Raw genomic sequence first — 27,418 nt, forward strand, 5'->3', positions numbered from 1 at the left:
AGCAGAGAGTACTGCTGATGTCTCTGAGGAAAGCAAAAAGCCCTTAGAGAAAGAGAGTTGAACCTGACCAGGCAACCTAGAAAGAATTAAGGAGAAAGAGACAGCAAGAGAAGGATGGAGATATGGGCACTTTTGATTGCTCTGCTGGTGGTTCTTCTGATTCTGAACTTCAAGAAACTGCTCTGGTCAAACAGGCATTACCCTCCAGGCCCTCCTAAGGTTCCTCTCATTGTAGTCTTGTGGAAATTTGGATTGAAGCTTCATGAAGATACTCTCATTAAGGTACTTACATCTTAGTTATAATTCAGTCTGATTTCAGCAATTGCTTTATCTATTTCCCTCAACAATTGTGATATTTCAGCTTAAACAATAGCATCAAATGGTAAATGCCATAAGCCTCCTTTGTAAGAAACAGTAAGATATACAAATAATAGGGATAATACAAAGAATATTATTATTAATACTGAAAAGCACAAAATCATATAAAAGTTGAAAATATGCATTAAAAACTACTGATCAAAAATATTTAATGTATACTGTTAAACTGAGGAAGGAGGAGAGAACACCCTCAAAGAAAGAATGGTTTATGAAAATCTTGGAATATGCAGAGAAGGCAAAAATTGATAAAAGATACTGATCTAGAATCTTTTAAAGAAGATTGGAAAACATTTGCAGCCTATATAAAAAGTTATTTCCCATATGTAAAGACCACAGCGTGGTTTGAAGTGTAAGAAAACAGCAGAATATATTATGAAACATGTTGGAGAGGATGAAATTAGATACGATGGAACTTTAAAATGCAATTGTATGTAATTCAAGTTATAAACAATGATGCAGGGTGAGTGGGAAGTCACTTGTTTTGTTGAATTGGAATATAAGTGTTGTAAACAAATATAACTTTCTAAATGGAAAAAAGAATAAAATATTATTATATTAAAAAATAGACTGACCACATACGTCCTCAGCATTCATTCATGACAGCCTCTCAACATGGAATTAACCTGCAGGTGCTATTCAATTTCTTAAGCCTGGTGTCAGCGATGTTGCTTCACTGACAGGGAATGAGAATGCAGGCATAGAGAGCAAACATATAAGAGTGGTATGCAGAGGGAAGGGAGAAGCAGCAGGGAGCAGCCATAACTTGAGCTCTGAACATACGGAAGAAGCTGCAGAGGGGAGGGAGACTGAAGCTCTTGTATTAAGTTGAAATATCCAACTGCAGTTTTTGAACACATCTTTCCTCTCCTCTCTTTTGACCCTAATGGTAGCTGGCAAAGCAACATGGGAATATTTTCAGCCTATGGACAATACATCTACCCGTTGTAGTACTGTCTGGATTCCAAGCAGTGAAAGAAGCGCTCACTGACCACTCTGAAGAATTAGACGAGCGACCACAGACTCCTTTCTTTAGGACTATGATAAAAGGAAAAGGTAAGTAGTGAAGAATAAGAGTTTCTCCTGATATTTTCCCAAACGTTTAAGAGAAAACGTTTAAAGGGCTGTCCAGAGCAAAGGTTCTCTATTATTGTTGCACTCAAGAGGAAATGGGTTACCTAGGAGTGAACAACTAGGGGCTGAGGTCCTTTCAGTGTCCCCCTAAAATATTTGAGGGGACCACCAGTCTCCCCCTAAGTTCATGACAATTGCCATTCTAATGGTGGGCATGAGCCGCATAATAATAATAATAATAATAATAATAATAATAATAAATTTTATTTATACCCCACCCTCCCCAGCCAACACCAGATATAAAATAATTGATTGAAATACAACTTAAAAAACAACATTAAAATACAACATCAAAATGCAGCCTTGTTTCAGCAGAAATTCAAAAACTTTTTGGGGATGAAAATGTCAAGTTTGGTTGGGGGAAAAAATCCAGACTGGTCCTATGTGGGCCAGAAAAAAACCAGGGAAGTCCCCAAGTAGGAGTTCCATCACAGAAGGAAAAAGGGGGAAAGAAAGAGGGGGAGGGAATCAAGTTAATTCAGAGCCAAAAGCCAGGCGGAACAACTCTGTCTTACAGGCCCTGCAGAAAGAAATCAGATCCTGCAGGGCCCTGGTCTCATGAGACAGAGTGTTCCACCAGGCCAGAGCCAGCGTTGAAAAGGCCCTGGCTCTGGTTGAGGCTAATCTGACTTCCTTAGGGCCCGGGACCTCTAGGGTGTTGCTATTTATGGACCTTAAGGTTCTCCGTGGGGCATACCGGGAGAGGTGGTTCCGTAGGTATGAAGGTCCAAGCATCTGGTCAGTGTGTCCGGGGCCGAGTCAGTGTGGCCATCCATCAGCAGATAGCGCTGAGTGTCATCAGCATATTGGTGACAACCCAGCCCAAAGCTCCGGACAATCTGGGCAAGGGGCCGCATAAAGATGTTAAAAAGCATTGGGGAGAGGATTGCGCCCTGTGGCACTCCACACACCAAGGAGTGGCGTGAGAACATCTCCCTCCCTGGCGCCACCCTCTGTCCCTGACCAGAGATAAAAGAGCACAGCCATTTACGGGCTATGCTCTTTATCCCCACGTGGGTCAGGCGGTGGTCCAGAAGATCATGATCAACCATGTTGAAAGCTGCTGACAAATCTAAGAGAATCAGCAGTCCCGACCCGCCTCCATCCAGTTGTTTACGGAGATAATCTGTTAGGGCGACCAGAGCCGTCTCGGTCCCAAAACCAGGACGGATCCCGGACTGAAATAGATCTAAAGCTGATGTTTCCTCCAGAAACCTACCAAGAAGTTCAGCAACCGCTCTCTCAATTACCTTATTCAGATATGGAAGATTTGAAACTGGGCAGTAATTGGATAAATCTAAAGGATCTAGTGAAGTTTTCTTTAAGAGCGGACACACCACTGCTTCCTTCAGCTCCCCTGGGAATGTCCCCGTGCCAAGGGACAAATTGATAATTTCAACCAGGGGGATCCGTGCAACATCTGGGCACACTCTAATCAGCCAAGACGGGCATGGATCAAGGAGGCAAATGGTGGGCCTACCAGCTCAGAGGAATCTATCCACATCAGCAGGGAGTATGCGATCGAAATGATCCAACACTGGACCCGAAAACTGTCGAGGGGCCTCCAGTTCAGTCATTGTATCTAAATTGGCAGGGAGGTCATGGCGGAGCAACAGGACTTTCTCTGCAAAAAAGTTCGCGAATGCCTCACAGCTGTGAGTCGAATTTATGCTTAAATTTGGTTGTCCTTCTAATGACGTTATTGACCTAATTATTCTAAAAAGTTGTGCCGGGCGAGAGCTAGCGGATGCAATGGAAGCTGCAAAGTAAGATTTCTTAGCAGCTTTCATAGCCATCTCATAGGCTTTCATAAGCATCCTATAAGATGTTCTTGAAGCTCCATCATGAGTCCGTCGCCATACTCGCTCTAGCCGTCTGAGATCCCGCTCCATTTTCCGGAGCTTCTAGGTAAACCAAGGGGCCCGGTTTCAGTGGGGTTGCAGAGGGCGCTTGGGCGTGATCTTATTGATGGCCGCCAAGAACCGGTTATTCCAGTCCTCGACAAGGTCATGTAATGAGTCATCAGGAGGAGCAGAGTCCTGCAAGGCCTGACGGAATCTATCAGGACCCATCAGCCTTCGTGGGTGAGCCCAAATAGGCTCGCCACCTGAGCAGGGGAGGAGTGGGAAGTCAATCTTGGCTTTCAGAGTGCAGTGATCAGATCATGTCACTTCCACAGGGGGGAGTATGATCACATCTATGCCAGCACCAAAGATCAAATGCAGCGTGTGGGCTGCTTGATGAGTGGGGCCAAAACAAACTGGGAGAGCCCTAGTGTTGCCATGGAAGTCATTAGGGCCAGAGCCTGTGAGGAGGGGGCAGCATTGGCATGGACGTTGAAGTCTCCCAAAACCAATAGGCTTGGGAATTCCAAGGCCTAGCCTGCCGCCACCTCCAGCAGGTTTGACAGGGTGGCTGCCGGTGTGCTGGGTGGTCAGTACACCAGCCAGACAGCCAAGCTCTCCTTGGTGCCCCACACGAGACCAACACATTAAATGCCAGAGATCGCCAGTGCTGGCAGAGCTCTGAAAGAGCAATCCTCATCACTGATTATGTGAGGTGGGGCTCACTTGCCCCCTTCCTCATATTTTATTCAAGTGGCACCCCTGATGGATTGCAACTAGCAAGTGTTTTGTGGAATTAGCAATTGCACTGCACTGTGGTTCGATTCAACTGCAGGTAGAAGTTTGTTGCCTGTTGCAATTGTAATGCATTTACTATCCTGGCCCTCAGTGCTGGATGAAGAGCTTGAACTCAAAGTTCTTTCTGCTGAAGGCTTTGATGCCTACATCAGTCTGAATCCTGGTAAGATGGGGGCATGGTGGTTGGAGTCTAGTCAATTGTTCAGTTTATTGCTATGAAAGGGGTTCAACTCCCCCTGAGAAAACAGGTTCATAGACTAGAGGTGCTCCTGGATCCATCTTAGCTGCTAGAAGCCCAGGTGACCTTAGTGCCTTCTGCCAGCTTCAGCTAGCAAGGCAGCTTTGGCTAATAAGACAGCTAAAGTAGTTTCTGGATCAGGATAGATTAACTACTGCTATCCATGTGCTGGTTACCTCCAGGCTGATTATAGCAATGTGCAGCATTTCGGGCTGCCCTTGAAACAGTGTCTGGCAAAAAAATGCAGTGGCTTGACTGCTCATGGGGGCAGGACATAGCCAGCATGTTATGCCACTGGCTGACAATTAGCTAAGTTCGAGGTGCTGGTTGAACAAACAGCCTATACAACTTGAGATCAATATATCCCCTTCCAATAAGCTTTCCAGTTTAGATCTTTCTTAGTTTTGCTTCTTTTCAGCCCTCGGTTCCTCTGGGAGGATGAGTGGAATGTAAATGTAATAATAAATACAGTCAAACCTCAGATCTCAAATGCCTCCATTTTGGAATGTTTTGGCTCCCAAATGCTAAAAAACCCAGAAGTAAATGCTCTGTTTTTTTAATGTTTTCTGGAAGCGAATGTCCAACGCAGCCTCCAATTTAGTGCAGGAAGCACCTGCAACCAAACGGAAGTCGTGCCTCAGCTGAACAGATTATGTTCGACAACCAAGATTTGAAATAATAATAATAATACCATCCCCCTTCATGTATCACTGCCTTGCCATGCTGAAGGGGCTTGAATAACTCAGAGAAGATATGAGCTACGCCGTGCAGGGCCACCCAAGATGGACAGATTATAGTGGAGAGTTTTGACCAAACGTAATCCACCTGGAGCAGGAACCAGCAAGCCACTCCAGTATCCCCGCCAAGAAAACTCCATGGGCAAAGACAACAGGCACATAAAAGTTATGACACTGGAAGATGAGCCCCTCAGGTCAGAAGGCGTACAACATGCTACTGAGGAAGAGCAGAGGACAAGTACAAGTCAAAAGGTCGCTCAGTTGCGGATATGCCTGGAAGCAAAAGGAAAGTCCAATGCTTAAAAAAAAAAATTGCATAGGGATCTGGAATGTAAGAACCATGAACCTGGGTAAGTTGGGTGTGGTCAAAAATGAGATGGCAAGAATAAATATTGACATCCTGGGCATCAGTGAACTAAAATGGACGGGAATGGGCGAATTCAGTTTGGATGACCATCATATCTACTACTGTGGGAAAGAATCCCGTAAAAGAAATGGAGTGGCCCTCATAGTCAACAAAAGAGTGGCGAAAGCTGTACTGAGATGCAATCTCAAAAATGATAGAATGATCTTGATACGAATCCAAGGCAGACCTTTTAACATCACAGTGATCCAAGTTTATGCACCAACTACTGGTGCTGAAGAAACTGAAATTGACCAATTCTGTGAAGACTTACAACACCTTCTAGAAGTGACACCAAAGAAGAAAGTTCTTCTCATTATAAGGGATTGGAATGCTAAAGTAGGGAATCAGGAAAAAAAAGGAATAAGTGGCAAGTTTGGACTTGGAGATCAAAACGAAGCAGGGCAAAGCCTAATAGAGTTCTGTCAAGAGAACAAGCTGGTCATCACAAAAACGCTTTTCCAACAACACAAAAGATGACTCTACACATGGACATCACCAGATGGGCAGCATCGAAATCAGATTGATTATATTCTCGGCAGCCAAAGATGGAGAAACTCTATACAGTCAGCAAAAACAAGACCTGGAGCTGACTGTGGCTCAGATCATCAGCTTCTTATAGCAAAATTCAAGCTTAAACTGAAGAAAGTAGGAAAAACCACTGGACCGGTAAGATACAATCCAAATCAAATCCCTTAGGAATACACAGTAGAAGTGAGGAACAGGTTTAAGGACTTAGATTTGGTGGACAGAGTGCCTGAAGAACTATGGATGGAGGCTCACAACATTATACAGGAGGCAGCAACGAAAACCATCCCAATGAAAAGGAAATGCAAGAAAGCAAAGTGGCTGTCCAACGAGGCCTTACAAATAGCGGGGGAGAGAAGGCAAGCAAAATGCAAGGGAGATAGTGAAAGATACAGGAAATTGAATGCAGATTTTAAAAAAACAGCAGGGAGAGACAAGAAGGCCTTCTTAAACGAGCAATGCAAAGAAATAGAGGAAAGCAACAGAATGGGAAGAACCAGAGATCTGTTCAAGAAAATTGGAGATATGAAAGGAATATTTCGTACAAAGATTACCATAATAAAGGACAAAAGTGGTAAGGACCTAACAGAAGCAGAAGACATCAAGAAGAGGTGGCAAGAATACACAGAGGAATTATACCAGAAAGATACGGATGGCTCGTAGTGTGGTTGCTGACCTTGAGCCAGACATCCTGGAGAGTGAAGTCAAATGGGCCTTAGAAAGCACTGCTAACAACAAGGACAGTGGAAGTGATGGTATTCCAGCTGAACTATTCAAAATTTTAAAAGATGATGCTGTTAAGGTGCTACACTCAATATGCTAGCAAGTTTGGAAAACTCAGCAGTGGCCAGAGTATTGGAGAAGATCAGTCTACATCCCAATCCCAAAGAAGGGCAGTGCCAAAGAATGCTCCAGCTACCGCACAATTGCACTCATTTAACACGCTAGCAAAGTTATGCTTAAAATTCTACAAGGAAGGCTCAAGCAGTATGTGGACCAAGAAATCCCAGAAATGCAAGCTGGATTTAGAAGAGGCAGAGGAACCAGAGACCAAATTGCAAACATGCGCTGGATTATGGAGAAAGCTAAAGAATCCCAGAAAGACATCTACTTCTGCTTCATTGACTATGCAAAAGCCTTTGACTGTGTCGATCACAGCAAACTATGGCAAGTTCTTAAAGAAATGGGAGTGCCTGATCACCTCATCTGTCTCCTGAGAAATCTCTATGTGGGACAAGAAGCTACAGTTAGAACTGGATATGGAACTACTGATTGGTTCAAAATTGGGAAAGGAGTACGGCAAGCCTGCATATTGTCTTATTTAACTTATATGCAGAATTCATCATGCGAAAGGCTGGGCTGGATGAATCCCAAGCCGGAATTAAGATTGCCGGAAGAAATATCAACAACCCCAGATATGCAGATGACACAGCCTTAATGGCAGAAAGTGAGGAGGAATTAAAGAACCTTTTAAAGAGGGTTAAAAAGAGGAGAGCGCAAAATATGGTCTGAAGCTCAACATCAAAAAAAAGAAGATCATGGCCACTGGGCCCATCACCTCCTGGCAAATTGAAGGGGAAGAAATGGGGTGCAGTGAGAGATTTTACTTTCTTGGGCTCCATGATCACTGCAGATGGTGACAGCAGCCACGAAATTAAAAGACTCCTGCTTTTTGGGAGAAAAGCAATGACAAACCTAGACAGCATCCTAAAAAGCAGAGACATCACCTTGCCAGCAAAGGTCCGTATAGTAAAAGCTATGGTTTTCCCACTAGTGATGTATGGAAGTGAGAGCTGGACCATAAAGAAGGCTGATCGCCGAAGAATTGATGCTTTTAAATTATGGTGCTGGAGGAGACTCTTGAGAGTCCCATGGACTGCAAGCAGATCAAACCTCTCCATTCCGAAGGAAATCAGTCCTGAGTGCTCACTGGAAGGACAGATCGTGAAGCTGAGGCTCCAGTACTTTGGCCACCTCATGAGAAGAGAAGACTCCCTGGAAAAGACCCTGATGTTGGGAAAGATGGAGGGTACAAGGAGACAATGATGTTTCACATCACCAAGTTAGCTCACAAAGCATGATCAAGTAATAGCATGGGCGCAGCATTCTTTAACGTTTGATTCAGCTTACTGCCAAGCACATTGCCTAGGGTTCGAAGTGCCAATAGAGGTAGGAGCCAAGGGGAGAGAGGTAGGGGGGGGACTCATGGGGAGGAGAGCTCCATACCCCCCACAGTATAAGGCCTATAGGGATGTGTTCTGTGAAAAGGAGGCAAATAGGTTACCCACCCCACAGACCTTATGATTGCAAAACAGACTTGGTGCTTGGTGCCAACCAGTCATCTATATTCCATGTCAGAAGCAGAATTAGCCAACTTGCGGGAGTTTCTGAAGAAGAACTTGGAACGCGAGTTTATTAGGCTGTCATGAGCACCTGGTGGGTCACCAGTGTTCTTTGTGAACAAGAAAGACACCCCAGAAAGACGTCTCATGGTGGACTACAGAAAAACCAACAGCCTCATGATTCCTAGTCAATACCCCTTGCCACATATTGGTGACCTGCTGGAGAGGTTACAGTCGGTGAAATTTTTTACCAAGCTGGACCTGAGGGGGGCATACAATTTGATACATGTGAGACAAGGAGACAAGTGGAAAATGGCTTATAATACCAGATTTGGAAGCTTTGAATACTTAGTTATGCCTTTGGGGCTACAATTGGGCACGGCCACATGCCAGGTGTTCATCAATCATGTACTGGCAGATTTATTGGACAATACAGTTTTGTGTTACCTAGATGACGTGCTGATCTACTCTGAGAGCCCAGAAGAGCACGTGCGACACGTGACGGAGGTGCTGCATAGACTAAGGACACACCACCTCTATGCGAAATTGGAAAAGTGCCAGTTTCATGTCAAGGGGGTGGAATTTGGGGTTATCACATCTCTCCTGAAGGGGTGTACATGGACCTAGCCAAGGTGCAGGCGGTGTTAGATTGGCAGAAGCCAAAGACTAAGAAAGACGCACAGAGATTCTTAAGCTTTGCTAATTATTACCACAAGTTTGTGCCCAATTATTCTTGGCTCATGGCTTTCCTTACAGACTGCTTGAGGAGCAAGAAGCCGTTCTTCTGGACAGAGGAGGCACAAGATGCGTTTGAGAAGCTCAAGATGCGTTTGAGAAGCAGCAGAGGAGTACCTGCACCACACAGATCCACATCGGCCAATGGTGGTGGAGACGAGCGCGTCAAAAAATGCCATAGGAGCTGTGTTGCTACAAGAATACTGTAACAGAGATTTGAGGCTGTGTGCCTTCTACTCCCAAAAGTTGAACGCTTCAGAATGGAATTACACCATTTAGGAGAGAGAATTGCTCACCATAAAAGAAGCGCTGGGGGTGTGGAGACATTTCCTCAAAGGAGCACAACACCAGTGGAGGTACACGGACCACAAGAACTTAGAACACTGGCTAATGGTGAGGCATCTGAACCAGAGGCAAATTAGATTGGCACAGTTTTTTTGCTCTTTTTGACTTCCGAATCTGATACATGCCGGGGCACCAGAACCAGAGGGCGGACGTCCTGTCCCGGAAGCTGGAGTATCTGGAGGGGGAATGAGCCACCGGGCTGAGACATATTCTGAAACCGGAACAGTTACAGCTGGTGGCAGCACCCGTAGTTGAAACCGCAGACTTCAAGAGACAGATGGAAGTGGATCGAATAGTACTCTTCCAATCCTGTATGATGACCTTATCTCCCCCCAAAAAATTCCAACCATTCTTCCATGTTTAAAAACAATAAATCCATCATTTTTATTTTAAAAGGAAACTCTCCTCTGTAGTCTTTTATTTTAAAATAATCCATAGTTATTTATTTGTATATTCATTATTTTACACCCAGTTGTATATCTTGCGATGGCATTTCCTGTAGGGAAATTTAGCAAGAGAAAAAGAAAGGAACTTCCATTTCTACCACTTCCATTCTTTTCCCAATAGCATTACCAGAAGCTTGATAGATTTTCCCTTTAAATTCCCTCCAATTTGTACCCAGAATCCTTTATGCATCATCTTGTAATTCTTTGCTTTAGAGAGACTAAACAGCTCTTACATGCAAGGATATGAACTTCAGTAAACATTGTTCTGAGATGGCAACTTTTTACATTGATTTCTGCAAGTAATAATTTCTCATTGATTTTCCATAGGTGTTGTATTATCAAATGGTCACACCTGGAGGCAACAGAGACAGTTTGGTGTAGTTACTATGCGGAAGTTGGGGTTGGGGAAGAAAGGCATGGAGCACCAAATAGCAGAGGAGGCTCATCAGCTCGTGGAGGTTTTTGCACGTTCAAAGGGTATGTGATGCTAGGTGATGGTGCTGAGCTGGCGTATGAAGATTTATTTGTGTACTACTTATGTCCATTTTAGAAAGGAATGTGATATGTTTTTCTTGGTTCCTAAAGGAGATCCCAGCAGTTTCTCTTGGCCATCATAAAATCCCACTCTCAGTATGAACAGGAGCCGCTGAACTAACATTAGTTTCATTTTATTTTGCAGGACAGCCACTTGATCCCTCCTTGCCCATCGCTAATTCAATCTCCAACGTGATATGTGCTGTGGCTTTTGGGCACCGGTTTGCTCTTGAAGATGAACAGTTCCAGAAGCTGATGGAAGCAATGGATTTTGTCCTAACATTTGAATTTAGCATTGTTCACTGTGTGAGTAGTCATTTTCATTTCTACTATGCCAAAGAGGTCTCCCTAAATACCACAAATCAGTACTTTGAAATTGATCTGAGATAAGGGCGACTTACTGTCTCACAGCCTGATCAATTTCTCATGATTACCATTGAGATTTTTTAAAAAAAGGAGTAGGAAGAATTTGTCCACTACAGAAGACTCTTTGGAGGAAAGATGGGATAAAAATGGAACAATGGCCTTCAGAACAGGTCATCAAGAACCCACCAAAGGGGACAGAGGTGAACAAAATAATCTTCCCAAGAAGGGAATTACATAGTTTTGTTGCCACCATTGAAAACTAAATGTATCTACTCTCTAGCCACTTAGCAATGACAATGATGACGGCGTCCATGGTGAGGCCCCTGCAGCCAGCCTTGGCTGGAATTTTTTAAAAGTAAGAGAGACCTGCAACTCAAGCACTGTCCCTACTGCTAATGAAAGCAGCTCCCTTCTGTATGACCCAACTAAACCGTTTTTCCAAACTTAAGTTCGGTTCTCCACATTTCTACATACATTCCAGATCTTTTAAAAAAAAGGGCTCATGAAACTTCATCAGCATTTTTCTGCTAATTTATCCTAATGCACACATTTATTTGCAATTTTGCCCGATATATACATTTCTGCAAAGCAGTATATTGTAGGACTGTATTATATCATTTGCATTTCCATTTTTGGAAGCATCACTTGACTGGGAAACTACAGGCAAATTTATATCAGCATTCAAGCCACATTTTGCAAAAAGGAATTTTATTACTGTGAGCAGTTTCTGCACTCTGGGCACAGTACTAAGCCTAAAATTTCAGATTAAAACTGCAGAATGGAAGGAAAGGAGGACCTTTTTCTGCCTCCTCACTTCCAGTTTCATATCTCAGTTTTTAACATTGCTTTATATTAGTCCAGTTTTTATTTTCTTGCTCCTTATGTATTCAGAAAATGTAAGTAATTGATCTTTAATGAGAAAACAAGGAAGGAGAAAAAACATCCTTCTTCAAGGTTTCGTTTTTGTAATGAAAGATCAGAATTACTTGACTGGTAAACTGGAAGATTTAATAAATACAACTAAAAATTAAAAAAATGGAGAAGTGTACATTTTGAACGATGGCTGTCTTTCCATTTGTGTATTAGGCAAATTTGCTTTTAAATGTTAACTTACTTGAATTCCCCCCACACTCACCTACCACAAAAGGCCACTAACTTGTTCCAGGAGGGGTCCCCTGATTGTGCCCAGTTTTGGAATGATGCCTGGGATCTGGGAAAATATTTTGAGCCATAGTTTTCTTTCACATTATCAGCTAGGGATAATTCACAGAATCTAATCATTGGGAGATTCCAGAAAAGCAATAGACACCCTTCCTTCTTCCTAGTGAGAAACTAATATGCTAGCCTTGAAGAATAATGCAGATCATGTTTTTTAAAGTGCAATTCCAAAGCACAAACGGTGTGACCAAGCTTCTTCATGGTAATGGCAGCATTTCTGCTATCTTTCCTTTAGCTTTATGAAATTCTCCCATGGCTCATGAAACATCTCCCAGGACCCCACAAGAAGGCCCTGTCCTGCACAGAGATGGTGCTTTCATTTGCAAAGGAGGAGATAGAGAAGCATAAGGAGAATCAGTCTCTGCATGATCCACAGGATCTCATTGATTTCTATCTATTTCAGATGGAAAAAGTAAGTATCAGCTTTGAAGCTGAATACTGCTCATCCAAGGAATCATTACATTCCCTGTTATAAGTGAATACTAATCTCTTGCCTGGAAACCAGCATCTTTCTTCCTGAATCTCAGTTGAAAATGGCATAGAATTCCCACCAAATATTTCTCATATTCAATTTAGTTGCTAAAGTGAGTTGATACCCATCCATTAGCATTGTTAAAAATGTGAGTGGAAAGAGGTGGAAACCTAAGTGTGTTAAGGGGTCCTGCTGTCAGGGAACTGCCATCGGAAGAACAGGAGGTGAAAGGGCTCAAGAGGTTGGGAGAGACTTATCAGCTGAGGAGGGAACCAGCAGGGGGAGAGAAGGAGCTCCAAGGGAAAGTGAGTCGGAGGGATGGCTCAGAGACACTTCCAGCGAAAACAGTGGGGAGGTTTCAGGACCTCCTATAGGGACACCCACTCCTCGCCGGAAACTGTCACGCCGAGAGTCCAGAAGGCGCGTTTCCGTTAAGGAGCTTTTATGCTGGAAGAAATTCCGTAAACGCCCACTGTCGGATTCTACCAGCGACTGACGGAGCCATGCTTAAGGAGCTCCGTTACAGACAGAGGTTTGTGGACTTAGCCAAACTCTGAGGGACTAGGAATTTCACGCACAAGCAGCTCATCATCCAATCACAGCAATCCGACAGTCCCTGAAAGCAGCTTGTGCAGAGAGGCATCATGAGCAACCCAGCCGGAACCGGAGAAGCGGGAGGAGCTGGAGCGGGTCCAAGCCTGGAAGAAAGGTACCGGGTGTTGGAGGTCCAGCTAGCGCTGCAAACGGCGAGGCTCGAGGAGAGGAGGGCGCAGGATGCAGAAAAGGCAAAAGGCTCCCCACTGGCAAGAAAGATGCCAGGATTGGTGCAGAAGTTTGGGGGGGATCCCAGGAACTATCAAGCCTTTAGGACAGAGATGCAGTATGCTCTCAATCTGCAGTTTGACGACTTTCCCGACGAGGAATCGCGAGTGGCGTTTGTGGTTGGCCATCTCGAAGGGGGGGCGAGAGACTGGGTTAGACCCCTGATGGCAGGGAATAATGACGTCCTGAAGGACACGAGGAAGTTTTTTCGCGCCATGGACCTGATGTTTTCCAGCGACATTGAGCAGGGAGTGGTGCGCAGACAGTTGATGGCTTGTAAACAGGGGAGCCGATCTGTCCGTGAGTACTGGACTGAGTTTACCATGTTGATACATAAATTGGGGTGGGATCTATCGGCGGAACCCATTCAAATGCTTTTCGAAGAGGGGCTTTCTTCGGCGGTGAAAGACGAACTTTCCCGGGCGCCCAGGGCGGAGTCTATGGACCAGCTGACCAAATCAGCGCTGACCATTGGAGCGCGCCAGGAGGCGAGAGCCTTGGAGAAGCGGGAAGGGAAAGGGGAGCGTTGGAGGGATTTCCGCATTCCAGAGATTCCGGAGCCAACTTTCCCGCCACGAGAGCCGATGGAAATTGGAACAGCGCGCACGCGCGCAGTTTCAAATCCCAGTGAAGGGCGGAAGAAGGAGGGGAAGAGCGCCAAGAAATGTTATCTCTGCCAGCAGCCAGGTCACTTTGCCAGAGTCTGTCCACAAAGAAAGGAATGGCCAGGGATGGCGGGAGCTGTTGGGGGAAAGGAGGAGGAAGTCCAGGAGCAAGTAAAAGCCAGCGCCTGGCTGCCACCATCAGGGCACAGCAGCCAGGCCAAGGAGCAGTAAAAGTGCCCACGCCGGAACCTCCAAGACCAGCCCTAGTGATAGAGGTGTTGCTAGAGCTGCCAAACGGACACCCACTAAAGATAAAGGCGCTATTGGACTCAGGCAGCTCCTGTAATTTTATGAGTAAGGAGTTTGCAGCTGAACACCAGATACAGACAATCCCTTTAAGTAACCCCTTGCAGGTGACCACGATCGATGGGAGGGAGCTGTTGGGAGGAGAAGTTAGCCTACAGACCGTCCCAATGGTAATGAGGGTGGCCAGGCACACCGAAAGAATAGCGTTCAATGTGGCCACCTTGGAAGGGGCTCCCATTATTTTGGGAATGAGCTGGCTAGCGTTGCATGATCCGCTAGTGGGCTGGCATCAGAGAGTGGTCTCCTTTGGGTCAGCACATTGCCTAGAACACTGCAAAGAGGGGAAGGCTCCGGAAGGGGCAAAGGCCTTTCTAGCAGGGACGGATGTAACGGACAAACGGAAGGTGCCCAAACAATACGCTGACCTGAGCAATGTCTTCAGCGAAAGGGAAGCAGACAAACTACCACCGCATAGAGCCTTTGACTGCCAAATCAATCTAGTCCCTGGGGCCCAGCTCCCAGTGGGCAAGCTGTACGCCATGTCAGACAGGGAAATGCAGGAGTAAAGGGAGTTTATTGATAAAAACCTGAAGCGAGGTTTCATCAGAGAGTCCAGAGCGGTGGGGGGCAGCCCAGTGTTTTTTGTGGACAAAAAAAACACGGATAAACCGAGACTTGTAGTGGACTACCGGGCCCTAAATGCAGTGTCGGAACCAGTGGCTTTCCCCATGCCCAGAATTGATGACATTTTGACCAGGGTGAGGAAGGGAAAGATTTTTACTAAACTGGACCTGAGGGGGGCATACAACCTGATACGGATAAGGAAGGGGGATGAATGGAAAACCACCATGTTCACCCATTTGGGGGCTTTTGAATATCTCGTTATGCCCTTTGGATTACAAGCAGGCTCAGCATGTTTTCAATCGTTCATGAACCACGTCCTGGGACCTCTGCTCTACAAGAATTGCGTGGCCTTCCTGGATGACGTGTTAGTATATTCAGAGAATGAGGAGCAGCATGTAAAGGACGTCAGGGAAGTGTTGAGCCAACTGCAAGCAAACCAGCTGTGGGTGAAATTGGAGAAGTGTCAGTTTCACACCAAGGAGGTGGAATTCCTGGGGTACCGCTTGTCAGACAAGGGATTAGCCATGGATCCAGGCAAGGTCCAGGCGGTGCTGGAATGGAAGACACCGAAAACGAAAAGGGATGTGCAAAGATTCTTAGGGTTTGGGAACTTTTATCGTAAGTTCATCAAGAACTTTGCCCACTTAACGGCTCCCATTACGGACTGTCTCAGCAGCAAGAAGAAATTTGTTTGGACGGCGGAGGCGGAGCAAGCATTTGAAGAATTGAAAAAGGCATTCGCTTCGGAAGAACAGCTCCTGCATGTGGATTTACAAAAACTAATGAGAGTGGAAACTGATGCATCAGACCGGGCGGTGGGGGCGGTGCTTCTTCAGCCGGGGAAGAGTAAGTCGGAGTGGAGACCGTGTGCCTTCTTCTCGCGTAAGCTAAACAAATCCGAGAGGAACTACACAGTATATGACCGAGAACAACTCGCCATTCACGAAGCGTTCCGGAGATGGAGACACTTACTAATTGGTGCACAACATAAGGTGCAAGTGTGCACGGACCACAAGAATTTAGAGTATTGGAGAACGGCACGAGTGCTCAACCAACGACAAGTGAGATGGGCCCAGGAGTTCTCCAAATTTCATTTTGAAATTTGCTATGTGCCAGGTCCAGAAAACGTCAGGGCGGACGCTCTCTCACGCAAACCTGAATATTTGGAGGGGGAGGGAGCACCCGAAGAGAGACATATCATCCCAGAGGACTGCTGGGTGTGTGGGGCGGCATTGGTGGGGCAAAGGGAACTGGTAGAGGGGACGGAGAATGATGAATACGCCCAGAATAAGCTCAGATGTCTAAGGAGAGAGGGAGAAAACCCCGGAGGTTTTGAAGAAAGAAACGGGGCATTGTATTACAAAGGGGCACTATATATACCCGAAGGGGAATTGAGAGGGAGAGTACTCAAACAGCTGCACAACAGCCCCACAGCGGGGCATTTTGGGCAACACAAGACCATGTGGTTGGTTACCAGGGAATTTTGGTGGCCCAAGGTGAGGGAAGATGTACGGGAGTATGTAAGAGGGTGTGACCAATGCCAGCGAGCCAAAGGAGAAAGGCGGGCGCCGGCGGGGTTATTAGAACCGTTACCCACACCAGAACGACCATGGGAGGCGGTATCGATAGATTTTATGACTGATCTGCCGAAATCCAAGGGGAAAACCGCCATCCTGGTCGTAGTAGACCTGTTAACTAAGATGTGCCACTTTGTAGCTTGCTCACATGCAGTCACGGCGGAAGAGACAGCGAAATTGTTTGTAGAATATATTTTTAGGCTGCATGGCGCCCCCTTGAGTGTGGTCTCAGACAGAGGCAAACAATTCACGTCCAGGTTCTGGAGGAAGCTCATGAGCTTACTGCACGTAGAGGTCAATTTTTCGACTGCCAGGCACCCTGAAACCAACGGGCAGGCAGAAAGAGCAAACAGTATCCTCCAACAATACCTGAGGTGTTATGTCAATGACAGAGAGAACGATTAGGTCGAAAAGTTGGCGCTGGCGGAATTTGCCTACAATAATGCTGAGAATGTGTCCACCGGGATGAGCCCCTTTTTGGCTAATTATGGGTGCCACCCCAGGGCATTTCCAGGGGGAGGAGGGGAGAGATGGAGCGTCCCGGCCGCCGAACATTTTGTAGAAGAAATGGAAGCGATCCATCGTCAACTCCAACTCAACTTAGAAAGGGCCAAAGAAGAATATAAGAGTCAGGCAGACAAGAACAGAAGGGAAGGTGAAACCATAAGGGTGGGGAATCAGGTGTGGCTGTCAACCCAAGGGTTGCCGTTCAAGGGGGGTTGAAAGAAATTGAGACCCAAAAGATTGGGACCATTTGAGGTCATTCAACAGGTCAACCCAGTGGCTTTCAGACTCCGGTTACCGAACCACATGAAACTGCACCCAGTATTCCACAGGTCATTACTGTCACCATATAGGGGGGGAAGTGAAGGGGTTTCCACACGGGGACCAGTCTTAGAAGAGAGGGAAAGCAGCAACCATGTGGCGGAAATCATCGACTCCAGGTGGAAGGGTAATCAGGTGGAGTATTTGGTAGCGTGGGAAGGGGAACCGGAGTCAGAAAACACCTGGGTGACGGCAGAGGAGGTCAATGACGAGATCTTGATCGAAACGTTCCATCAAAGGTTCCCCAGGAAACCTCAGTCAGTAGCGAGGTTCCGGAGGGAGTACTTTGGCACCACCGACGAGGAGGAGGAACTGGAAGGATTCACGGAATCGGAGTTGGAAGAAGGAATAGACTCCGATGAGGAGGAGTACTTAGAAACCAGAAACAGCAACCGGTGGAGGGAAATGTTCGAGACTTCGGAAGATGAGGGAAGTTCTTTCAGGGGTTTTGCTCCCTCGCCGCCCGCAGAGGAGGGGAGGGGAGGGGGTGAAGGGGGCCCTGGAGGGGAGGTGAATGTCAGGGAACTGCCATCGGAAGAATAGGAGGTGAAAGGGCTCACAGAGGTTGGGAGAGACTTATCAGCTGAGGAGGGAACCAGCAGGGGGAGAGAAGGAGCTCCAAGGGAAAGTGAGTCGGAGGGATGGCTCAGAGACACTTCCAGCGAAAACAGTGGGGAGGTTTCAGGACCTCCTATAGGGACACCCACTCCTCGCCGGAAACTGTCACGCCGAGAGTCCAGAAGGCGCGTTTCCATTAAGGAGCTTTTATGCTGGAAGAAATTCCGTAAACGCCCACTGTCGGATTCTACCAGCGACTGACGGAGCCATGCTTAAGGAGCTCCGTTACAGACAGAGGTTTGTGGACTTAGCCAAACTCTGAGGGACTAGGAATTTCACGCACAAGCAGCTCATCATCCCATCACACCTGCCTATAGAGCATTCCCTCTGTACATAAATTTCTTTGGATTGATGTTCATCTGACATTCAAATGTGGACTGATAAAACAGAAAATCCTTAAAAAAATGCTCTTAAACTAGAGTATGACTTCAAATTCCTGTCTCATCTATCTTCATGTACTAGAAAGGACAAATGGAAATTCATTTTTCACTCTCTGAACAATGCTTATCATGATGACAAACGAATGGTGAAATATGTTTAGTGTTAAATACCATATTTCACCATAATTGTCACATTTTTATGCCAATTATTCCTTTCAAAAAAGGGAGGTGCGCGACGATTATTTGGTGAAAAACCAAGCCACGACCCTTATGTGAGGAAACTGTTTTTATTAACAAACATAATTAAGTTCATATTGCTTATTACTCGTTACTAACTGTTTTTGGTGTGATTAGGATTCATGGAATACGCATGAACAGGTAAAGGTAAAAGGTAATTCAAATTGGGGTAAGGCAAATTCATGCACGCTTAGAATGCCCGGTGACTGTTATGTGGTGAATGCTTTGGGACTGATTTTAGGGCTTGAAAAAAGGAGCTTGACTATTATGTGGTGGTGACCATTAGGCAGTGAAATATGGTAGAACACATTTTGAACATCTGCTGCCAGAGTGTCCATTGGAGCCTTCTCTTCATGCCAGCAATGGGTTATTATGCCCACCCACAGATCCTGAAATCTAGCACCAGCAGCTACTGCTATATACAGAGGAGAGTGTGGGGGGGTTTCTTATCAAAACCAGCTATGAAGCAGAGGGCCAGCCCACCCACGAGGCAGGCTGTGGCAGCTGCCTTGGGCAGTGGAATGCCAACAGGAGGCATCTCTGGGGATGTGCTGCCTAGCCAGCTGCTAGTGGAGAAGCAAAGGGGGCAGCTTCTGGCAAGATTTCACCAATATCTTTCAAGATCTCACCCAGCCCCCAGTTGCTGTTGCCACTTTGTGGGTACTGCTGTGCAACCCAGGTAAGCAGGCAGCAGCAACAGTACAGCGGTGGTGACAACATATTCTCATTTCACCTCAGGCGGTGTAAGAGGACACCCCACCCCTCATGAAGCATGTGTGGGTGGTGTGGTAATAAATATGTGGGGGGGGGGGAAATAAAGTAAGTGCTGAAGGACAAATTGTAAGGCATGTAAATGACATGTCACTTTCCCCATTTTCAACACCAGAGCAAGAATGACCCAGAGTCCACCTATGATGAAGAAAACTTGGCTCAGTGCATTTTTGACCTCTTTGTAGCAGGGACAGAGACAACCAGCTGTTCTCTGAAATGGGCACTTCTCCTCCTGGCAAGTCATCCAGATGTCCAAGGTGAGAGAGGAGAGCCAGGACTTCTCTTGATCACTAGGGTGGAGCCTAGTTCTTTAAAGGTTTCATATTGAAAAGAGTTAAAAGTGAGTTTATGATGTAAGTTTTGGAAGCCAAATGTTATTGAAATAAGCTAAAAGTTTTGACTTACATATCTGGAAAGATCATTCTCTCCCCCCGCTCCACTTTTATGGAACCTATAATTGTAGGGTTGGAAAGGACCCCAAGGGTCTCCTGCCTCTCCCTGCTCCACTACATGAGGGACACGGGTGGCGCTGTGGTCTAAACCAGTGAGCCCCTTGTGGTTGCTGATTACAAGGTTGGCAGTTCAAATCCGTGTGACAGGATGGGCTCCTGTTGCTCTGTCCCAGCTTCTGCCAACCTAGCAGTTTGAATGCATGCCAGTGCAAGTAGATAAATAGGTACTGCTGCGTCGGGAAGGTAAACACCGTTTCCATGCACTCTGGCACTCATCATGGTGTCCAGTTGCACCAGATGTAATATGTGTGTGTGTGTGTGTGTGTGTGTGTGTGTGTGTATAATAAATTTCTATTTGTACCCTGCCCTCCCCAGCCGAGACCGGGCTCAGGGCGGCTAACAACCAATAATAAAAACAAGCTGATTAAAATACAATTTAAAAGATTAAGATACAACATTAAAACAATTAGGGAGCAATCTCTTCATAGGAGGAGAAAGGAAAAAGAAAGAGGGGGAGGGAATCAAACTGATTCTGAGCCAAAGGCCAGGTGGAACAACTCTGTCTTACAGGCTCTGCAGAAAGAAATCAGATCCTGCAGGGCCCTGGTCTCAAGAGACAGAGCATTCCACCAGGCCGGAGCCAGTGTTGAGAAGGCCCTGGCTCTGGTTGAGGCTAATCTAACTTCCTTAGGGCCCGGGACCTCTAGGGTGTTGCTATATATGGACCTTAAGGTCCTCCGTGGGGCATACCAGGAGAGGCAGTCCCGTAGGTACAAGGGTCCTACGCCGTGAAGGGCTTTAAAAGTCAAAACCAGCACCTTAAATCTGACCCTGTACTCCCCTGGGAGCCAATGCAGCTGGAAAAGCATTGTTTTCTGGGTCATGTGTCCAGTAGCACCTTATAGGCCAACTAAGTTTGTTCTTGGTGTGAGCTTTCGTGTGCATGCACACTTCTTCAGATACACACAGAAGCTAATACCAAGAACAAACTTAGTTGGTCTCTAAGGTGCTACTGGACACATGACCCAGAAAACTATCTGTGGACAAACACTGTCTCCTTCATCTCCTTCCTTTGACTGGACTTAACCGTCCAGAGGTCCTTTACTTTTACCTTTACATGTGTAACATTAGCCAAAGACCAGGTGAGGAAATGAGGATTAATGAAACTAAGTAGGAAATATTGAGAGCCAGGGATGGAGAATACACACACACACACACACACACACACACACACACACACACACATTATAGACAGCCTTTGATCCCGGCCCTTCAGCAAATCCAGCCAGCAGAAACATCTGAGATAAGCTTCACTTCCAAAGATTTCACACCTGGGATCTAGAGTGGGGAAGAACCATGTACACAGACTTGAGCTCTTTGGAGGACCAGGTGAGCTGAAAATGCAAGAAACTGGGACTCATTCACAGAGATTTATGGAATGTGTTCAAGGGAATTAAATGTCCATCTGAAATAAAATGCAGTATTCACAATAAACCTTCTGTTTCCATCATTCTCTTCAGATAAAATGCACAAGGAAATAGAAGATGTCATAGGTTCTGCTCACTCAATCTGCTATCAAGATAAGAAGAAACTGCCCTACATCAATGCTGTGATTCATGAGATGCAGCGCTTTAAATATGCCCTTTTTTTTGGGATACCTAGGCAATGTACAAAGGATTTGAAGCTGCGTGGTTTTCTCATTCCCAAGGTATAACAGTGTGCTACAACTGCACTCCTGTAGCCCAAGAGCAAAGAGCAGCAGAAGGTTGCATATTGAGAGATGCTGCCAGGCATACAGGAACTTCCTGTCTAGTCAAAAATCTGAAGGGCAAGAGCAGGAGCTCCATCTGCAGACATGTTTCACCATTGGCAAGTGCCATTCCATTGGGCATTTGAGGCAGGGGAGGAGCCTGAAGTATCCAGAGGTCTCAGCCTGGTTGTGAGCTTTCATTTTAAAAGAGGTGGGGGAAAGTCCTCTTGTGTTCCTGCCTTTTCAGAAAGTATTTTAAGGTGAAGAATACAAAACCACCGCCCCATATATATATATATATATATATATATATATATATATATATATATATATATCACACATGTCTCTGCAAAGATTAGTCTTGGAATAGTGTGGGACAATCCAGAAATGTGTTGATCTGAATGCATTCCAAGTCACTTGTTTCTTATTTGCAGGGGACTATTATTGTTCCTGATCTACGCTCTGTTCTTCTTGATCCCACACGATGGGAGACACCTGCAGAGTTCAACCCAAATCATTTTTTGGATAAGGATGGACAATTTGTGAACAGAGAAGAATATCTCCCATTTGGTGCAGGTAAATGCAGAAGTCCAAGCTATGTTGTGATCTGTAGATGTGCTTACTGGTCTGCTTCCAGGAAATGACATCAGCAGCAGCACATGAGGGAGTGGGCCGGAGCAGAAGCAGCGTCTTTCTGGCTGGAGTGGCAGCACTGGTCAGCAGAATGGGGCAGGGAGTGGCAAGTTAAGGGGATCCACACATGCACATACAGTTATGTGGCCTCCATCTGGACCTCCCTACATTTGCCACCCCCTTCATGAATCACTGCCTTGCCACGGCAAATGGGCTTAAATAACTCAGAGAAGCTATGAGCTATGCCGTGCAGGGCCACCCCAGATGGACAGGTCATAGTGGAGAGTTTTGACCAAACGTGATCCACCTGGAGCAGGAACCAGCAAGCCACTCCAGTATCCCTGCCAAGAAAAATCCATGGACAAAGGCAACAGGCATATAAAAGTTATGATGCTGGAAGATGAGCCCCTCAGGTCGGAAGGCGTCCAACATGCTACTGAGGAAGAGCAGAGGACAAGTACAAGTGTACGAGCCGTCCGTATCTTTCTGGTATAATTCCTCTGGGTATTCTTGCTACCTCTTCTTGATGTCTTCTGCTTCTGTTAGGCCCTTACCACTTTTGTCCTTTATTGTGGTAATCATTATACAAAATGTTCCTTTCATATCTCCAATTTTCTTGAACAGATCTCTGTTTCTTCCCTTACTGTTGTTTTCCTCTATTTCTTTGCATTGGTCGTTTAAGAAGTCCTTCTTGTCTCTCCTTGCTATTTTTTGGAAATCTGCATTCAATTTCCTGTATCTTTCACTATCTCCCTCGCATTTTGCATGCCTTCTCTCCCCCACTATTTGTAAGGCCTCGTTGGACAGCCACTTTGCATTCTTGTATTTCCTTTTCATTGGGATGGTTTTCGTTGCTGCCTCCTGTATAATGTTGTGAGCCTCCATCCATAGTTTCTTCAGGCACTCTGTCCACCAATTCTAAGTCGTTAAACCTGTTCCTCACTTCCACTGTGTATTCATAAGGGATTTGATTTAGATTGTATCTTACCAGCCCAGTGGTTTTTCCTACTTTCTTCAGTTTAAGCTTGACTTTTGCTATAAGAAGCTGATGATCTGAGCCACAGTCAGCTCCAGGTCTTGTTTCTGCTGACTGTATAGCGCTTCTCCATCTTTGGCTGCAGAGAATATAATCAATCTGATTTCAATGCTGCCCATCTGGTGATGTCCATGTGTAGAGTCGTTTCTTGTGTTGTTGGAAAAGCGTGTTTGTGATGACCAGCTTGTTCTCTTGACAGAACTCTATTAGCCTTTGCCCTGCTTCGTTTTGATCTCCAAGGCCAAACTTGCCAGTTGTTCCTTTTATCTCTTGATTCCCTACTTTAGCATTCCAATCCCCTATAATGAGAAGAACATCCTTCTTTGGTGTCACTTCTATAAGGTGTTGTAAGTCTTCATAGAATTGGTCAATTTCAGTTTCTTCAGCACCAGTGGTTGGTGCATAAACTTGGATTACTGTGATGTTAAAAGGTCTGCCTTGGATTCGTATCGAGATCATTCTATCATTTTTGAGATTGCATCTCAGTACAGCTTTCGCCACTCTTTTGTTGACTATGAGGGCCACTCCATTTCTTTTACGGGATTTTTGCCCACAGTAGTAGATATGATGGTCATCCAAACTGAATTCGCCCATTCCCGTCCATTTTAGTTCACTGATGCCCAGGATGTCAATATTTATTCTTGCCATCTCATTTTTGACCACATCCAACTTACCCAGGTTCATGGTTCTTACATTCCGGGTTCCTATGCAATTTTTTTTTTAAAGCATTGGACTTTCCTTTCGCTTCCAGGCATATCCGCAACTGAGCGACCTTTCGGCTTTAGCCCAGCCGCTTCATCAGCTCTGAATCTATCTGTACTTGTCCTCCGCTCTTCCTCAGTAGCATGTTGGACGCCTTTTGACCTGAGGGGCTCATCTTCCAGCGTCATAACTTTTATATGCCTGTTGCCTTTGTTCATGGAGTTTTCTTGGCAGGGATACTGGAGTGGCTTGCCGTTTCCTGCTCCAGGTGGATCACGTTTGGTCAAAACTCTCCACTATGACCTGTCCATCTTGGGTGCCCTGCTCAGCATAGTTCATAGCTTGTTTGAGTTATTCAAGCCCCTTCGCCACGGCAAGGCAGTGATCCATGAAGGGGTTACTTCTCCTACTCCTACTCAAAAGAATATTGTTCCTGCAGAAATTCAGCAGACATCATCACTGCTAACTTACAAATTCTCCAAAGTTCAGATTCATGTGCTTTTCCATACAGCATTCAGAAATCTAGTTCCTACTAATGTGAGGTAAGTCTGACAGCAAAATTACTTTATGCTCTTTACCCCTTTCTGCATTGCTGATTTGGACAGTTGAGAAAAGTTTTCCTTTCATTTTTTTAAGTCAAGTTTTATTGAAAGTTTTATATATAAGACACAATAAACATCATACCAATCTAAAAAGGAAAATAGAAAAAAGATGAGGAAAGGAAGAAAAGAAAGAAAAGAAGAAAAGCAAATTACCTCTATCAAAATTAAATATCCACCCTTATTCTACACACAGAAAAGTGAGCCCTCCCAGCTCCCACTTGGGACCTAGACCCTCTTCCCTCGGTTTCTAGCCCTTCATTTTCAGTCCATCCCCTTCCTCAGTGTATCTTCTTTGATATGAGATAGGGAACTTCAAACAAAACATAAGTATAACAAGAAGAAAGAAAGGTTAGCACTGACCAGGCTGGGAAATTGACAGCAGCCTTGATGATTTCGCTATCCTATCTATGTCTAGTTTTCCAAAGTATTACGGAGAATGTTTAGAAGTACAAAGCAATGAACATGGGAAAGTAAATTATTGCTCACTTGCTGTCTTTCACTTGTCCCATCCTCAGGGTCTCGCATATGTTTGGGAATGCAGCTGGCAAAGATCGAAATCTTCATTTTCCTCACCAGCCTGCTGAGGGCATTCAGCTTCCAGCTACCAGAAGGAGTCAAAGAGCTCAATCAAGAGGCTATAATAGGGACTACAGCACATCCCCATCCTTATAAACTCTGTGCTGTTCCCCGTTGCAACACATAAGAAAATAGGAAAATATTAGCAGCTGCACCCCTGCTTCCTCCACTCGGTGACCCCTTGGCCACTCCTGACACATGAACCCCCTAGCATTTCCCCTTCCCTTCCCATCTCATCCCATGCAACTACTGAGGTCTCTTTTCACCTTTGCAGCTCCATTTCTGAAGCCACTTCTCTCTTATCTTCTGCAGCTCTGCTTTGCATCCATTTTCCCCTTCACCCCATTTCCTCCTTTTCTTCAGGTCTTTCATGCCCCTGTTTTCATCTTCATCCCTCTCCCAATGCCTCCTTACTCCCTCCTTTTTGACAACTTTCCTTTGCATCCCCATTCTTTCTCTCACACCCTTTCCCTTTCCCCCTTCTTTCCTCAAATCTCCCTTACACACACATTCCCACACCTCCTTCTCTCTCCTGCTTCTGTAGCCCCCTTTCAACACACACTCCATGCTATGTTATTGTATCTTTAAGATGAGTAGACTACTAAGAGCAGGACTGTCAGTTTGTCCAGTTGAAGAAGGTTAAGTTCTTTTGATGGATACTGAATGTATCTTTTGATGGATACTTCAGGCCCTGTGAGGGCCTGAAGCCTCACAGGGACTGCTGCACTCTGCTGCCCAGGAGGACTCTCCTGTGTGAGTGTCTGAGGGCCCTGCTCTTGCCGCTTGCCACCTACCTGGCCCAGGGCGGGGCCTGAAGCCTCATAAGGACTGCTGCGCTCCGCTGCCCAGGAGGACTCTCCTGTGTGAGTGTCTGAGGGCCCTTCTCCTTCCCTCCACTCACCATCTGGCCTGGGGCGGGGCCTGAAGCCTCACAGGGACTGCTGTGCTCTGCTGCCCAGGAGGTCTCTCCTGTGTGAGTGTCTGAGGGCCCTGCTCCTTCCTGCCACTTACCACCTGGCCCAGGGCGGGGCCTGAAGCCTCACAGGGACTGCTGCGCTCTGCTGCCCAGGAGGACTCTCCTGTGTGAGTGTCTGAGGGCCCTGCTCTTGCCGCTTACCATCTACCTGGCCCAGGGTGGGGCTTGAAGCCTCACAGGGACTGCTGTGCTCTGCTGCCCAGGAGGACTCTCCTGTGTGAGTGTCTGGGGGCCCTGCTCCTTCCTGCCACTTACCACCTGGCCCAGGGCAGGGCCTGACGGGCCTCACTAGGACAGTTGCTATTACTGCTGGAGGGGTGCAGAGTGCTTTTAAAATGTTTTAAAATTTTTCTTTTGAATTTTTTGTATGTGGGGGTGGGGTGGGGGTGGGGTGGATGTTTATTGGGCCTGGGAATTTGTTTGATTTTATGTTTTTGTAATCTTTACTGTTTTTTGTTTGTATTGTTTTCTTGGTTTTTTTTAAGGTGTTATTTTGTTCTTAAGGGGAGGGGTCAGGGCTGCCGGGGAGTAGGTCCCAGCCAACAAAATGGCTGGGGCATGTTCCACAGGGGGGGATGCACTGGGAAAACCGATCTCAGTGATCATGGGTAGGAGGAGGAGTTACGCTAAGACCAGACCATGTCATTACAGAGGAGGCAGGTTTAGTCGTTGTCTGAGGACTATCCCTACCTCCGGGTCTGGTCCTGACCGGATGGATACTAGAATCAGCAAGGGATACCCACATGACCTGAAGGTGCTGCTGTGCAATGCCAGGTCAATGATTCATAAGACCACTGCCATCCATGACTTGATCATGGATGGAGGACTTGACCTGGCATGTGTAACAGAGACTTGGTTGGATGAAGCAGATGGGCCTGTCCTTGCCGCTGCTTGTCCACCAGGTTTCTCTTACGCACAGCAACCCAGGTCATGTATTGCAGTGATTTTTAGGAAGTCATTAGTTTGCACCAGGCGTCCTATTGGGAAGACCCAATTTTCCGAGTGCATGTTCTGGAAGTTGGGCAATAGGGGCAGTACAGGATTCCTTTTGGTGTACCGACCTCCCCGCTGCACCAAGGATTCCCTGCCCGAGCTGCTTCAGGTTGTGGCGGATGTTCTCCTGGAGACACCTAGCTTGGTTGTCCTAGGGAATTTTAACATCCATGCCGACACAACCTTACAAGGGGCTGCTCGGGACTTCATGGAAAGCATGGCCTCCATGGGGCTGTCCCTGAATAAGTCTGGCCCAACCCATAGCCGCGGACATGCCTTGGACCTGGTGTTTACCTCTATGGATGTTGGTGATCTGACACTAAGTAAAAGCGAAACGAAAGAAGTGCCATGGTCAGATCACTTCCTGGTGCAACTGGACTTCTCTGCGACCCATCCCCTCTGCAGGGAGGTGGGACCA

General features: G+C 46.0%; 1 protein-coding gene across 1 annotated transcript; it reads left to right on the top strand.

Annotated features, from left to right (window-relative positions):
- On the top strand, positions 1 to 25,163 carry LOC310762216 (cytochrome P450 2J2-like). Its single transcript, XM_083612911.1, has 9 exons — positions 1 to 282; positions 1,269 to 1,431; positions 10,253 to 10,402; positions 10,605 to 10,765; positions 12,279 to 12,455; positions 19,396 to 19,537; positions 21,253 to 21,440; positions 21,917 to 22,058; positions 24,971 to 25,163. The coding sequence occupies exons 1-9, from the start codon at positions 115 to 117 to the stop codon at positions 25,156 to 25,158; spliced, it is 1,479 nt and encodes a 492-aa protein (XP_083469037.1). The 5' UTR covers positions 1 to 114; the 3' UTR covers positions 25,159 to 25,163.
- The last annotated feature ends 2,255 nt before the right edge of the window (positions 25,164 to 27,418 follow it).

The sequence above is a fragment of the Podarcis filfolensis genome, assembly GCF_964270895.1.
Source record: "Podarcis filfolensis genome assembly, chromosome: 5".
In the NCBI taxonomy this organism is placed as follows: domain Eukaryota; kingdom Metazoa; phylum Chordata; class Lepidosauria; order Squamata; family Lacertidae; genus Podarcis; species Podarcis filfolensis.

What these genes read in the sequence shown, in the direction of transcription:
- LOC310762216 (XM_083612911.1), top strand. Translation starts at nt 115, where the DNA reads ATGGAGATATGGGCACTTTTGATTGCTCTGCTGGTGGTTCTTCTGATT. An exon ending in GACTATGATAAAAGGAAAAG is followed by an intron (nt 1,432 to 10,252) that starts GTAAGTAGTGAA and finishes GATTTTCCATAG; the next exon opens with GTGTTGTATTATCAAATGGT. An exon ending in ATATCTCCCATTTGGTGCAG is followed by an intron (nt 22,059 to 24,970) that starts GTAAATGCAGAA and finishes TCCCATCCTCAG; the next exon opens with GGTCTCGCATATGTTTGGGA.